The sequence below is a fragment of the Kogia breviceps genome, chromosome 2 (assembly GCF_026419965.1).
Source record: "Kogia breviceps isolate mKogBre1 chromosome 2, mKogBre1 haplotype 1, whole genome shotgun sequence".
In the NCBI taxonomy this organism is placed as follows: Eukaryota; Metazoa; Chordata; class Mammalia; order Artiodactyla; family Physeteridae; genus Kogia; species Kogia breviceps.
This window is the reverse complement of record NC_081311.1, coordinates 38935094-38951495: the sequence shown is the minus strand read 5'-3', so window position 1 is coordinate 38951495 and position 16402 is coordinate 38935094. Positions and strand designations below refer to the sequence as shown.

At 35.5% G+C, this 16402-nt stretch overlaps 1 protein-coding gene across 5 annotated transcripts in view; it reads left to right on the top strand.

The window, feature by feature from the left end:
* PAPSS2 (3'-phosphoadenosine 5'-phosphosulfate synthase 2) overlaps nucleotides 1-16402 on the top strand; it is a 204375-nt gene that overhangs the window by 1316 nt on the left and 186657 nt on the right. For 2 of the 5 annotated variants that reach the window (XM_067025102.1, XM_067025100.1), the window contains exons 2-3: nucleotides 2805-3002; nucleotides 5939-6036. In XM_067025102.1, the coding sequence (XP_066881203.1) occupies nucleotides 2805-3002; nucleotides 5939-6036 (296 nt within the window). Of the gene's footprint in view, nucleotides 1-2804; nucleotides 3003-5938; nucleotides 6037-15687; nucleotides 15822-16402 lie in introns of all 5 variants that reach the window. The other 3 variants (XM_059054001.2, XM_067025103.1, XM_059054008.2) reach the window with 3 other exon arrangements.

Here is a 16402-nt window from a genome sequence, read left to right as displayed (position 1 = left end):
CGGCGCACTTTTTTTTTTTTTTTTTTTTTTTTTTTTTTTTTAATCTAGGACTTTTCTTCCTCAGGCTTTACTTCTGATACTAATACTATTTGGGTTTGGTTTTGTTTTGTTTCTTTCACTTAACAGCTTTTTCAGATATTAATTCTAGACCTACAACCTGTTTTAGGAAGCTACTCTCAAACTCTCTTTACTGCTCTGCTTTTTTCTCTGTTTTGATTTTGCATGTACTATAGAGTTACTCTCTTGTAGCTGTGGTCCATGGTCATGGCACAATACTTTACTAATTTATTCCACTACCGATACTTTTGCAAAATTTGAGAGATCATCTAGTGGAGCTCTTTTATTTCACAGATGAAGAAGCTGAGCCCAAGAAAATGCCTTGCTGATTGTCCTTTCTTAGTTTGAGGCCCAGAATCCAGGTCTCTGTTTTCCCTCAAATGATGCTTTTACCTTAGAAAATGTTTTAAAAGTCACAGATAATAATAATAGCAAACAGTTAATACTTGCTGTGTGCTAGGCATGCCTCACATTTATTTCACAAAATCCTTACAACAGCTCTCTGAGGCTGATTGTATTTTCCCCCCCTCTTAACAGGTGAGGAAATTGAGACGCAGAAACACTAATTTGCCTAATTTCAAATGACTAGGTTTGAACCCAGGAAATCTGATTTAGAGCTTGGTCTCTTAACCATTACACTGTACGTACAGCTTCCATTTGTCCTGTAACTTAAGGATAAGAATGAAAACATGACATTTTTGTGCCAGAGAGATGAACAAGTGTTAATGCTTTATTGATCAGCAGTAAGGTCAAAGTTGAGGTGAGGCATCATTTATCTTTAAAAAGCCCAAGCAAAAAATAAATTAGAAGTAGACTGGTTTGTCATTTCTCTAATAGCATTCTCTTTTAAGCCATTCAACCATCTCCAAGGGGTTCTTCCATTGACTCTGTCATGTGTCATGACTCTGTGGGTAACTTGGTTGGCTGACTTGTGTTTAGTCACTTGTTGAATCATGCTTTTTAATATAGCTAGACTTTTTTCCATTGATATGAGTGAAAATTTCCCACAAATCTGTTAAATTAACTGAATGTTGAAAGCAGAACATACTTAAGTATAGTACTATATATGTATATAGTGTATACCAAAGAGGGACTACTGGACCTCCTGCAATGAATGAATTTTTGCCCTTAGATGGATTATGAGAATTGGCATTTGCCAGCCATGGATCAAAATAGTTCAGGATAAGCCACCCCTCACCATTTTCAGTATCAGAGATTAAACCCTTTGCTTAGCTGCTTCATTATTATCTACAGACAATTGTTTTGCCTGTTGTGTACATCTGGGCTTTGGAGGGAAGCCACTGAATTGGATTTTGTATTCTTACAGAAACAGAACAATGCCTTTGTTTCTATTTAAAGAATAGCAGTAATTAGATAATAGCGGGGATGAATTATCCAGATCCGATTAGGAAATTTTGAGGCCACAGAAAAAGATGACACAGATCACTTATTTTCCTAGTAAGTTATTTCTTTTTTTTTTTTTTTTTTTTTGCTATATGTGGGCCTCTCACTGTTGTGGCCTCTCCCGTTGCGGAGCACAGGCTCCGGACGCGCACGCTCAGCGGCCATGGCTCACGCGCCCAGCCGCTCCACGGCATGTGGGATCTTCCCGGACCGGGGCACGAACCCGTGTCCCCTGCATCGGCAAGTGGACTCTCAACCACTGCGCCACCAGGGAAGCCCATTATTTCTTAAGAACTGTAATCTGATTGCCAATTACAACTGGCAGAATTATTCATTTCAGGAGCTCCTGAAATGGATACACACACACATACATATAAATATTTTCACATACACATCTGAAGCAAAATGGTATAACTAGACATAATTTTCTTATTTTAATTACAGAAATAGTATACTTGGTGCTCTTTTCATGGTAAATTATTGGAGAAATGGTGATTGGAATCTGTGTAGTTTTAAATATGACTCTGAGAAAACTTAAAAGGCACCCCAGTAGTTGAAGCATGATTACGAATGCTTTTCTAGTATGTATTTGTTACCAAATTGGGGAAATAATGTAACACATAAAATTCTAAATGGGAAGTTATTCTGGAGCTTCAGTTAGAAAATAAACCGAATCAGAAGCATCTAGCACCATGAAATACAGACCTGAAACTTTAATGTATTTTGTGCTACTGTCAGTAGTTTTTGTCCAAAGCAGTCTTTTGTAAAGTAACGCCGGGTTGAGAAAGTTAACTGAGAAAATAAAATACTCTCTTTAGACTTTGGCTTAGAGTAGTAAAACAGAGCCTGTCTGTTGAATTCTGTCTCACCTTGTAATTAGAAACGTTGCTAATTTTTGGATTGTTTTCTCAGATTTTCTGTGCCTGATGGAAACAGTACTTAGGTAATAGATTTTTACACTTTTTATGACATTCATATCTAATTATTTTTGTTTTCTTTAAGAAAACATTCATTTCATTTACCTTTATTTCATAGTGTAGTATTGCTCTAACATTTTATTTTATCTTTGATATTTTCTGTTTCTTTAGTCTTTTTTAGCATATTCTCTCATGAGCTAACAATCTTTACAAATGGGGAATAGTTTTGCCCTATGTCTTTCTTGAGCAGTGTGTACTTATTTCAGACATGTCAATGATTAAATAGGTTTTTAGTGTTCCTTTTTAAACTTGAAACAAAATTTCCCAATAATTTGAAATTGTCATTCATGTCAATGGATATAGATATTTATATATATATATACACACACACATACATACACACACAATTATTTTTTTCCCTTTCAGACATGGAGTGTGGACCTCCAAGAATTAATGATAAATTAATGAGGTTCTTTGATCATTGTGAGAAGTTTTTAACTCAAGTGGAAAGGAATGCTACGGCTCTTTATCATGTAGAAGCCTTCAAGACTGGACCAGAAATGCAAAACATTTTAAAAAAAGTTGCAGGTATTTTGCAAGTGCCAGTCAACAACTTAAATGCAGGTAATGTGCCTATTATCTCGCATTTGAACTCTGAAATAGTTTAAGTGGTTTTTAAACTCTGAACATGGAAAAATATGGAAGCATAAAGTTATTCCTTTTAAAGGACCACAATTGATTTTACGTTGAGAAAATAATGTGTTCTAGGTCAAGAAAATTCTATATCTCATGCTTACTATTCCTAGATTCAGATTCTTCTTTGAGTTTTATGTAAATTAATACACAAGATTCTTGATGTATTCTGGAATTTTTTTTTTGAGGGCAAAGTTATATAAAGCTTCAACTCTAAGCATTATTTATAAAACAAAAATTATCTTTTTCTGAATTATCTCCTCTTAAAGTGATACAAATGGAAAGTCATATAAATTCTTTAGCTTTTAAAGTTCAGAAGTACATGTTAATGTTTTGAGAGGGGTTAAGTTTTTTAAAAGTAGTGTGATTTTTTTTTCTTTGAAGCTTTTATACCTAGAGATGCTGAGAAAATGAGCAGTCATGTATGTCATAAGCTATTGCAGTGGATGGGTTGACTGTGCAACCTGGGACACTTTAGGGTGAAAGAAACACTATTAATAATTATGCTGGGAGAGCAGGTGGAAAACCAAGGTACATGGTCACCTAGCAATGAGAAAATAAGATTTTTTTCCTGTTTGCTAGGAATGTATAATCCATACAGCAGATATTGACAGATATATAGAGTGTGATTTCATTATACTGTGAATAAATTTCCAAAGACTAGAAGTAGGAGATGTTGGGAATCAATTAAGTAGACTAGAATATGTCAGTCCTGGTGTCTGAATGCTTTATAAGGATCAAAGAAGTGAAGATGCCTAGACTGGCATCTAAAATTGAGTTTTTTCTCTTTTCTTCAACTGGCTATACATTGGGGTCATTTGCAGAGCTTTAAAAATTATTTTATTTGGGAAATAATTCAAGTATATAGATAATAATGAAGGTTAATATAATGAGTATCTGTATACTCACAACTTAGTTTGATCAAATTTTAACATTATGCTTCACTTAGTTGCTTTAAGTAAATTGAGGGTCCTTTGTCCCTCTCGAGGATTTCATTCCTTTCCTTTTCTCCCAGAGGTAACCATTGTCATGAACTGAGCATTTAAGTCATCCCATGCTGGTTTTTATATTTATGTTTCTATACCTAAATGGGGCATTTTGCAGATTTTTAAACTTTTAGGAATGGTATCAAACTATGATAGAAGTCTGAAATTTGATTTTAATTCAACTTTGCATTTTTTAATTTAATGTGTGTAATTCTAGTTCTGCATTTTAAACTTATGTACAGAATCCCATTATATAATACCAGCATCTAGCCATTATTCCGTTAGTGGGCATTTAAGATTGTTGAAGATTTTTTTAAAAACACTATTTCTAGTCTCTGACTTGACAAGGATTATTTGTATTTTACTGATGGGGAAACTGAGAGCAACTTCTTTTTGGAGGCAATATTAGCATAGTGGTTAAAATCATGGGTTCTGGAATTGGACTGTTTGTATTCAATTCTTGACTTTGTTATATTATTGACTAACTCTGTGATCTTTGGCAAGTTCCTTAATATCACTGTGCCATAGTTTCTTTCTCTGTAAAATGGATATAGGAATTGTACCTGCCTCACAGGATTATTGCAAGGATTATATGAGATTAATTCATGCAAAGCATTAGCACAGTACCTGTCACAGAGTAACTGTTCAATAATATTTTAGCTATTTAAATACTTTTTTGTTTTTGCATAGAAAGGTGATGCTGTATGTATTTTCTGTAACTTATTTTTACTTAGCAATGTATCTGTCTCATTTTTTAAAATTCTATGTTATTTTATAGGATATATATGATTACATTTTTAGGTAAACGATAGTTAAAAATTTATTTAACCCATCATCAAGTTTTACTGGTCAGAGAGGCTGGAGCTAATACAGTCCAAATTCTTTATTTTATAGGAAATTACTTTCCTACTAAGGTTTTTCTTAGTTTTTAACTCTTTCAAATAGCGCAACAGTGGACATTCTTATAGTCTGCTTTTTGCACTTGAGAGTTTATAAGATAAATAACTATAGGTAGAATTGTTGGGTTAAGGTGCATGAATATTTTACATCTTAACATATACTTCCAAATTGTTCTCTGAAGGTGTAGAAAAATGTATATCAACAATATGTGAGAATGCTCATTTCCCCCAATTCATCCGACAGTGGATATTATTAGTCATTTTGACTTTTGCTGATTTAATTAATAAAAATGATATCTAGCTTTAATTTGCATTTCTTGGTTACTTGTAAGGTTGAACATCTTTTCATATGTTTATTAGCTATTTCATTCCTTCTGAGAATTGCCTCTTCATAACCTTGGCCATCTTCTATTGGATTATTTTTATGTTTTTTCTTATTGGTCATAGGTACCCTTTATGTGTTATGGATATATTAATTATATGTCCTTTGATATTGCTTGACAAAAGAACAAATCCTTTGCCTATTTTGTGTTGAGACCCAGGAAGCCTAGAGTGACTTACCCAGGATAATTAGCATCAGAGTCAGGTCTCATAGTGTGATTTTTCCCTCTTTGTTTCTCTCCTTTTTGACTCTTTGTTTCACCTTCCTCCTGACTCCTCAGTCTGCCTTTTCTTTGTTCTTTACCTTTTGCAGTCTTCTCTTCTCTTTTATATCCTTCTTTGTACTTGCTTCTTCTTAATAGTTATAATGTGAGTTGTGTAGTTAAAAGAACTGTTCAATAAATGTGCTTTGTCATTGCTGATTTTCAAGTTGGGGACTATAACCTTTTACAACTTTATCTTCCCTTCTCCAGTCCTCTAAAATTAACAAAATCAAGTTATGTTTCATATAGTAAGTCCTTGACATTCTGTAGATACTCAGCCTTTGGAAAACTGCAGGAAATAGTAACCTACAAATTTTACCTTTTTTTTTTTCTCTCAGATTTAATTCAGGTAGCTTTTTTCACCTGTTCATTTGACCTGGCAATTAAAGGTGTTAAATCTCCTTGGTGTGATGTTTTTGACATAGATGATGCAAAGGTAAGTATTACTTTTGCAGTTTCTTTGCTTTTTCTTTTTGCATGGTTTTCATTGTTTTCTTTATTTGAAGCAGCTTTTCAAAAAATAAGCAGAGTAGGGAACATTAAGTGTCTTTGACTATCTTGTAATTTTCCTAAAAAAGAGAGATTAATTGTTCAGATAGGACCTACCTACTTGTAAATAGTTTAGGTTCATAAAACTCTGGAAAACATTCTTCCATTGTGATTTGATTTCTAGGTCCACCCAGTTAAAAACCTACTTAACCCATCATCAAATTTTACTGCTGGAAAGGATTATAGAGCAAATATAACCCAGATTCTTCTTTTTATAGGAAGCCAAAGCTCAGAGAGGATTAATGGTTTTCCAAATACCTATTCTTTTATAAAGCTTTCATAATAAATAGAGTTCTGTTTTCTACCCAGTGATGGCAGTGATTCATCTAGGTTGTGCCTGGCTACTTTGTATTCCCTTTCTTTCCTCTTCATCCATGTTGTTTCTTTGTAGACTTTTAGACTCTAGAGAGAGAAGGGCAGACAGACCTCTGGTGACTGTGAAGGAGGCAAATTCTGGTCAAATCTGGGATGGTGGGAGCCAGAGAGGTGGGGTAGGAAAGTGTTAATTGTTTTCTGAAGTATTGAGGATCAAGGCATTGGATAGAATTCTGATGGATGAGAGTAGGATGTATCTTTATGTATGGGTCATTCAGAAATATGGACTTTAGAAACTTTAGTCATCCCTTGCATACATATGGAACCTTCAGCATTCTGTATGAAAATCAATTATTAACTTCAGAATTTAACCTCAAATTTTGAAAGTGTACTATTTGTCACTCAGAAGCAAGCTTTTAAGCTGAGAGTTAATGTATATTTGAAAGTAAACAAGTGCTTTATTTCATTAATTAAAGACTAAAGTGACCAACAACCAGATTAAAGGTGATTTTTCTGTAGTATTATGCCAATGCGGAAGTAGGGCTTAGCCAGTAAGTTGGAAGAAGGGAAAAGAGCCCTCGATGGATGCTTGCTCTAGGATGCTGAGTGCCAGAAGTAACAGGTGTATGTATTTCCTCTCTGTGCTCCTGAATTGCTCCCTGATGATCTACTTTTTCTCTGCCTCAAGTACTCAAAACACTTCTTATCTCCTCTAAATGTCCATAACTATCACTTCAGAAACATCCTGGCCTACCCTTCTTTGAAATGCTCTATGCTTAGGATGATCATAAGTTTATGTTCTAAATTGAATACTTTTATATATTTTTTATAAATTTATTTATTTATTTTTGGCTGCATTGGGCCTTCGTTGCTGTGCACAGGCTTTCTCTAGTTGTGGCGAGTGGGGACTACTCTTTGTTGTGGTGCACAGGCTTCTCATCACAGTGGCTTCTCGTTGCAGAGCACAGGCTCTAGGCAAGTGGGCTTCAGCAGTTGTGGCACGCGGGCTTCAGTAGTTGTGGCTTGTGGGCTCTAGAGCGCAGGCTCAGTAGTTGTGGTGCACAGGCTTAGTCGCTCCACAGCATGTGGGATCTTCCCGGACCAGGGCTCGAACCTGTGTTCCCTGCATTGGCAGGCGGATTCTTAACCACTCCACCACTAGGGAAGCTCCTAAATTGAATACTTTTAAAAGCAAAAGGGGAACCAGTAATAATTACACCAGTATAGGTATAAACTGAGACTTATGGTCACCATTCACTTGTGTCAAAATTCCTCACCTCCCTTTTCTCCCTACCCAGATTGCTGTAGGGGAAAAAGCCGATAAACAGAATTGTAGTGATTTTCAGTATTGTGTAAATGACTGAGAGGTGTTGGCAAAAGGGAAATTTACTTTTTAACAGAAGAACAATTTATTTGCCCAAGTTACTACAGTTGTTGGAATATTTGGCATATGCTTACCTGGCTATCTGCTCTTTTTGTATTCTGAGTAGCTGTATCTATGTGGTCCCTTACTTCCAAAGACCGAGAACTCTGTGCATTTGTTTCCATATCGTAAAAGATGGAACTATTAGGTGACTTAGATTGTACGCTACTTGTTTTTCTTTTCCTTTTATTTTTAGGATTACCCTTTTATCTCTTTATTGCTTATGAACTTCTCTCTTTTTTTCCCCACAACTTATTTTGAAAAATTTCAAACTGACAGAAGTTGTAAGAATAACAGAATGAACATTCATGTCCTTCACCTATATTCACCAGTTTTTAACCTTTTTTGCCACATTTGTTTTTCTTTCTTTATAATCTATTAGTTTCCTATTGCTGCTATAACAGATAACTGCAAACTTAGTGGTTTAAAGCAACACAAATTTATTATCTTACAGTTCTGGAAATCAGAAGTCCAGAATGAATTTTACAGGGCTAAAATCAAGGTATCAACAGGGGGCTGTGTTCTCTCTGGAGGCTCTAGGGGAAAATCTGTTCCTTGCCCTCTCCAGTCTCCAGAGCCCACCTGCATTCCTTGTATCACTTGGCTTCATGGTTATATCTCCTACTCTGTCCTTCCTGCCTACTTTTTATAAGGATCTTTGTGATTATTGGGCCCATCTAGGTAGTCTAGGATAATTTTCCATCTTAACCTCCTTAACTTAATCACATTTGCAAATTCCCTTTTATCATGTAAGATAACATTCATTGGTTGTAGGCGTTAGGATGTAGACATCTTTGAGGGACATTTATTCTGTCACATATATATGTAATCGATTTTTTCGAAACGTCAAGACACTTCACCCTTAAATACTTGGGCATGCATCTAAACAAGAACCTTCTCCTACATAATCATAATAAAATGTAAATTTACATATGCATATATAGTACAGTATTGTCTAATATACAATCAATGTTCGTGTTTTCACACTTGTCTTAATAGAATCCTATATTTATAGCTTTTATTTTAAAAAATTTATTTAAACATCTTTATTGGAATATAATTGCTTTATTATGGTGTGTTAGTTTCTGCTTTATAACAAAGTGAATCAGCTATACATATACATATATCCCCATATCTCCTCCCTCTTGCGTCTCCCTCCCACTATTTTTTTATTTTTGAATTCAGGATCTAATCAAGGATCATTCATTGTATTTATTTGTCATGCCTTTAGTTGCCTTTAATCTAGAAGAATGTTCCAGCCTTTCTTTTGTCTTTTATGCACTAGTATTTTGCAGGCATTTAGGCCAGTTTTTTTGCAGAATGTCTTTGTGTCTGTTTTTTCACTTAAGATTAGATTGGGGTTTAAACATTTTTGACAAGAATACTATATAAGTATTCTTATATAGTACGTCTAATCAGAAGGAATGATGTCAGTTTGTTACATCATTGATGCTGGTATGTTTGATCATATGATTAAAGTGGCACCTTCCAAATTTCTCCATTGTGTAGGTACCTTTAAACAACTTCTCATTTTTTTTTGAACTTTATTTTTTATACAGCAGGTTCTTATTAGTTATCCATTTTATACATATTAGTGCACATATGCCAGTACCGATCTCCCACTTCATCCCACCACCACCACCTACCCCCGCCGCTTTCAAAGAACTTCTCATTTAAATGACCATGATTTGAAAATTTGAAATACATGTTTAAATTAATTGAATAAGAGCTTCCTTTTTATATAGTAAAAGCAAATAAGTTAGATTCTTCATTAAAAAATACAAAGTTTTCTTTTGATTTAGATGTTTCCTGTGATTTTTTTTTTTCTTTTTCAGTAATTTGATACAAAAATCTCTGCTTAGGACTTTTCACTATGAAATAGGTTTACATACTGAAGTGTTTACAGATGCAATAAAATGGTGTCTGGGATTTGCTTCAGCATAATCCAGTGGTGGTGGTAGGGGAATAACTGAAACAGAATTGGCCAAGTGTTAATTGTTGTTGAAGTTGGATGAGAGGTATGTGGGGGTTCATGATTCTCCTGTTTTCTATTTTTATGTTTGAAATTCTTCATTAAAAATGTTTTAAGGGGCTTCCCTGGTGGTGGGGCAGTTAAGATTCCACCTGCCAGGCTTCCCTGGTGGCACAGTGGTTGAGAGTCCACCTGCCGATGCAGGGGACACGGGTTTGAGCCCTGGTCGGGGAAGATCCCACATGCCGCGGAGCAACTAAGTCCACGCGCCACAACTACTGAAGCCCGCGTGACTAGAGTCTGTGCTCCTCAACAAGAGAAGCCACCACAATGAGAAGCCCGCGCACCACAACAAAGAGTAGCCCCTGCTCGCCGCAGCCAGAGAAAGCCCACGCACAGCAACGAAGACCCAACACAGCCAATATAAATAAATAAAATAAATTAATTTATTTTAAAAAAGTTTTAAGAGTTAAAAATGAATAGAAATTCTGAGAATTCTGGGTATTATTAGATATCCAAGACCTTATGAAATGCTGGTCCATGTGTGCCTTCATTCAGCAAATATTGTTTGAGTGCCTACTCCATGCCAGGCACTTGGTTGAAACTGAAGATACTAACATAAGATAGGCATTGTCCTCAAAGAATGTCACAAGGAGTGAAAGACAAAAAAACCATTGCAAGACAATGGGATGGTGATAACAGAAGTATATATAAGGTATAGTGATACACAAAGGAGGAAGTTGATTAATGGCAGTCAGGTAAACCTTACAAAAGAAATGACACATGAACTATGTACTTCTCTGTGGGATAGCTTTTTGCAGCTTTGTATCTATCTTCTACTGTAACAAGTATATCTAGATTTTCTTTCTCATCTGGGGTCAGTTTCGGTATTTAATATTTTCTTGTAAAAGTCATTCATGTTCTCCAGGTTTTCAGATTTATTTGTGGAGTTTGGCAGATCTTTCTCATGATTTAAAAAAAGTCTTCCTTCTATATCTGAGATTATTTCCCCATTATGATTACTTATTTGTGTATCTGCATTTTCTTTATTATGTTAGTTTAGTGTCTACTAATTTATTATTTTTTTTCCCAAGGAACAGTTTAACTATGTTTTGAACTTTATGCAATGGAATCATCCAGTATGTGTTTTGTATCTAGTTTTTTGTCGACATTATGTTTTTAAGATTTATCTATGATGCTGCATGTAGCTATAGTTCAATTATTTTTATTACTGTGTAGTATTCCATTACATGAATTATCATATTTTTTTTAATCCATTATCTTGTTGGTAAACATTTGGATTGTTTTCAGTTTGGGACTATTATGAATATTCTTGTGTATGTCTATAGGTGTGTATATACACATTTCTGAAGGTCCATGTCTGTAGAATTGCTGGATCATAGGATATGCAGAACTTCAAATTTACTAGATAATGCCCAATTATTTTTTGGAGCTGTTCCAGTTTATATTTCTATCTTTATGCTTCTTTCCATATATATTTTTTCTTGTTTTGGACTCTCTTTTTAAAATGATTATTTTATTTTCTTAAGTCTTTGGAATTCATGATACTGTGTTTATTTAATTATAGTTTTCAATTGCTCTGTAGCAGAATTTCTAGGGTGAGAGTTTTTTTTCTGGCTATTTTATCTGTGTAGCAGTCTTGTTTTTAATTTGTATGTTTGTAAAGATACTAGCACCTTTTAAATTATTATTCATCTTTGAAGTGAATTCAGCTTTTACTTAGGTGGCCAGTAGCGATGAGCAGCTATTCAGAGATAAGTAGTGTTCCTTCCAGTTTGGAGTTTTTCTCTGAGATTCTTTGTAGAATGCTCCTTACAAAGATGGAAGGTCAGTCCGTTTCCTGTAATGGTGTTACATACTGTCCAGGAAGGCTCCTCTTAGACTTCGTTCTTATTGTTTCAAGCAAAGGATTATTGGATCTACTCCTGCAAGTGTACCATGTGCTTTGAGGATCTGTCTTCTGTTGGTTTTATCTGAGGGGTTTTGTTTGTGTTTTGTTTGATTTTCATTGCATCTGGCAGTCCTTCCTCATTTATGGTGGTAGCTCAGGGTACAGAGGTCTCCTAATTTCTTTGAAAGGGGCATTTGCATTTCTTTTTCATTCTTCTTTTTTTAGAGTGATTTCTGAGAGAAGAGAGCATATATATCTTAATTACATCATCTTAAAACCTGAAGCTTTGTTTATATTTTCTAGTTAAGGCTAGTTTCAGTGTTTCATTGCAAAATATGATGTTTGGCATAGTCACTAGTAGTTATCCTTACCAAGTTAAGAATACTTCTGTTTCTTACTAAAACCTTCTATTTATTTATTGTTTTTAAGATCAGGAATGTTTGCTGAATTTCTGGCATCTAGGAAGATGATTTTTTTTTCTTCTTTAATCTTCTAAGATAGAAATTAGTACATTTTCTAATTTTGAATTATCCTTGCATTCCTTCTTTCTTATGATAGATTCTTTTACTGACTGATTTTTCTCCTAGTTATAAGTCATGTTTCTTGTTTCTTCATGTATTTCCAGTAATTATTTATTAGATACTGGACACTGTGAATGTTATGGTGTTGAATGCCTGGATTTTGTCTTCTAAGTATTGAATTTTGTTTTATTTTGCAGTTAAGTTACTTGTGGATCAGTTTAATCCTTTTCAGTCTTCATTTTTCTGAGTTTCAGAAAACTCTCGACCTGACCTTACAAAACTCAGAAACAAAACCTTACTTATACACATGTCTTTACTATTAAAGTATGTCTCTTCTGGGGTCCAGATTGACGTCCTGGATGTCTTGGTATCTATGGAAGCTCTCTCTACTTAGGCCGCTTGGAACATGAATATCTCTCAGCCTTGTAATAGCTCTGGAATTGATCAGCTTACAACTCCCATAGCCTTCAGCAGCAGAATCAAGGGGACCCCCCCCACGATTTTTGGAGTTTTTTTTCTGTGTAGCTTCCTCCTCTCTGATACTCTACCCTGCTAATTCCAACCACTTCAGACTTATTAAACTCTGAGTTCTGACTCCTCAACTCAGCAAGACTGCTGAATTCTGCTTGACATCCTGTTCCCTGTGCCACAGTTTGAAGTGCCTCTCCTTTTTCATTTCTGATACTATTTTTGTTTTATTTCTTGAGTAGATTTGGCAGAACTTTATCTAATTCTTTTTATTTTAATTTTTTTAACGTTTACTTTGTCCCTTTTGCTATCTTCTTAATTTAATTGCCTCTCTAATCTATGTTTAGTCTTGTTTTCGGTAAATGGCAGTGGCCTACCCTTGCTCTTGCTCTTAAACTTACGGCTTGCACTTAATTTCTCTAGGGACTCTTCTGGGAAGAATGGCTCATAACTACTGTTTAGTCTTCTCCTGTACCTCTTTTGGGTTGCAAGATTTAGTCCTTCACTTTTGGTGTTGGATCAAATGAACATGAGTACAAGTTTGACATTCAGTTAAAGGCTACCTTAATCACCAACTCCAATTCAAGACCTCTCCACAGAAATCTACCACTCCTGTCAGTTTGATGTGTACTTTTCAACCTTTTCTGTGCTCTATTTATAATTTATACCATTCTTAGAAATGTAAACATTGTAATTGTGTGTGTGTGTGTCTGTGTGTATTTTGGTAGTAAAGGATATTATACTGTATTTATTATTCCTTTTTTTTGGTCTTTAACAAATATCTTTATTGTACAAAGATTACCCCTCATATAAATTACTGCAGCAGGGCTTCCCTGGTGGCACAGGGGTTGAGAATCCGCCTGCCAATTCAGGGGACACGGGTTTGATCCCTGGTCCGGGAAGATCCCACGTGCTGCGGAGCAACTAAGCCCATGTGCCACAACTACTGAGCCTGTGCGCCTAGAGCCTGTGCACTGCAGCAAGAGAAGCCACCACAGTGAGAAGCCCACACGCAGTGACGAAGACCCAACACAGCCAAAAGTAAATAAATAAAATTTATTTTTAAAAAAATTACTGCAGCACACAACTACAGAAATTCCCAAAGCAATTGACATTTATTCAACAACGTCTGTGTGCTAAGGGCATTTTTGAGGGCTTCGCACAATTCTCAGGAGGTACTAGAACTCTCAGTTTGCAGACAATGAAAGTAAGACTCAACTAAATTATGGGATGTGTCCAAGATTACAAAGCTAATAAGGAAGAGATCCAGCATTTGAATTAGATCTGTGAAAGGCATAAGGATCAAAACACTGAAAATAACTGACCAGAGCTTCGCCTTGCGTAGATGATAGCTTTCAGTTACTTCTCATGAAAATGAAGAAGGAAAATTATGTATTCCTTTGCTAGTCTACAATCAAGATGTCAGGAGGATTGGTCTCCTCTGAGGGCTGTAAGAGAAGTATCTGTTCCAGGCCTCTCTCCTTGACTTACAGATAGCCATCTTCCTTCTATACATATCTGTGTACAATCCTTCCCCACCATCTTGCTCTTCTCCTACTACCAACAGCAGTTAGACAACATACACTGGGTTTTATACAAAAACCCAGTAGATAAAGAGCACTCTGGCCATCATAGGTTCAGAAATGGCCTAATATTGCCCCACTGAACTACAACAATAATAGTTGGTGGGTCTGATCTATTGCAAGTAGCAGAGGCCAGCAAGTATTTATCATTCTTAACCAGCTCTTCTCATTTAGCAGGATGTTTTGGAGATCTTTCCATGTCAGTTCATGTAGATCTACAAATAATCTCATAGTATTCCATAGTATGTGTATATCATAGTTTATGTAAGCCTCTACCTATTAATGAAGTGCAGGTATTTCCAGGAAATTTTTTTGGGGGGTGCTCCTTTAAGCAGTGCTACTCTAAGATATTGTACATTGTCTCTTGTGTTCCTCCCCGTTATAAGAAACGGAATTAAATGGGCCTTAAATATGTGTTTTTGTGGATTTTACCAGTCTGTCCTTTAGAACATCTGTATTAATACACATTCCTTGTAGTACCAGTTTTCCATATCCTTGGTCTACTTTTTTTTTTTTAATTAATTTATTTATTTTTGGCTGTGTTGGGTCTTCGTTTCTGTGCGAGGGCTTTCTCTAGTTGCGGCAAGCGGGGGCCACTCTTCATCGCGGTGCGCGGGCCTCTCACTACCACGGCCTCTCTTGTTACGGAGACAGGCTCCAGACGCACAGGCTCAGTAGTTGTGGATCACGGGCCTAGTTGCTCTGTGGCATGTGGGATCTTCCCAGACCAGGGCTCGAACCCGTGTCCCCTGCATTGGCAGGCAGATTCTCAATGACTGTGCCACCAGGGTAGCCCCCTTGGTCTACTTTTATTACTATTTTTTGCCAAACTGATACATGAACCAAAGTAACTCATTTTCTATCTGGTTTCTACCTTCCTGAAATTCTTAAAAATTCCTGACTCACTGTTGGCACCTTCTGTGCTATAATGAATATTCTTCTATGTACATTTTTTTCTTTTTTCTGTATATATCTTTGCTATCATCTTAAAATAATTTTAGAAGAAAGGGGAGGTGAGCACATGTCTTTAACCCACTATCCTGAACTGTTGTGGATGCTGGATTACTGGTTGTGAGTACTACTAACTTGCTCTTGCATGTCAGTCTCTACATTCCCATTTGGGTTTGTGTCTCAGCATAAATCTCTGTGTCATGGACCTTTGGGTCCAACCCTTAAATGCTTGAAATGGTAAGTATAAACTCTCTAAATGCTAAGATCCTACTATACTTTGTATAGAATGGTGATTAAACAATGTAACCTTTTCTGAAAAAAAATCATTATTAAATCAGAAAATCTGTTACATTAATAAAAATTAATAATGATTTTTGAAATTTGTATTTTTAGGTTTTAGAATATTTAAATGATCTGAAACAATATTGGAAAAGAGGATATGGGTATACCATTAATAGTCAATCCAGCTGCACCCTGTTTCAGGATATCTTTCAGCACTTGGACAAAGCAGTTGAACAGAAACAAAGGTAAAAACTTAAAAAAAATTTTTTTTTGATGTATTGGGTCGGCCAAAAAGTTCGTTCAGGTTTTAGGATCTTATGGAGAAACCCAAATGAACTTTTTGGCCAACCCAGTACATACTGAGTGCCCAGTTAAGCTTCTGGAAAACGTTTTATAGTGGGTGATTTTTAAAATAGATTTTGCTTATGTTTTTAAAAAATAATTATACTTACAAAAGAATTACATGACATATGTAAGTTATAAAGCATATAAACATATAAACCCTCCATTCAACCCAGGAACTGGAACATTACTAATAATTTGCGTGTGTCTATTTATGTGTTCCTTAGTGATTCAATTTTCCTGCCCTCCCTTGCCCCATTTACTCCCTATCCCCTCTAACTACTATTCTGCATTTGGTGCATATCATTCCTTTGCCTCTATAAAAAGGCTTTATTATGAATGTATGTGTGCCCAAACAATCTGTTTAGTTTTGCTTAGAGACATAAGCAAATGGGACTTGTTTTTTTCCCCCCCTCAACATTACATTTATAATATTTATCATGTTGTTGCATATACTGTAGTTCATTCATTTTTGCTACAGTAC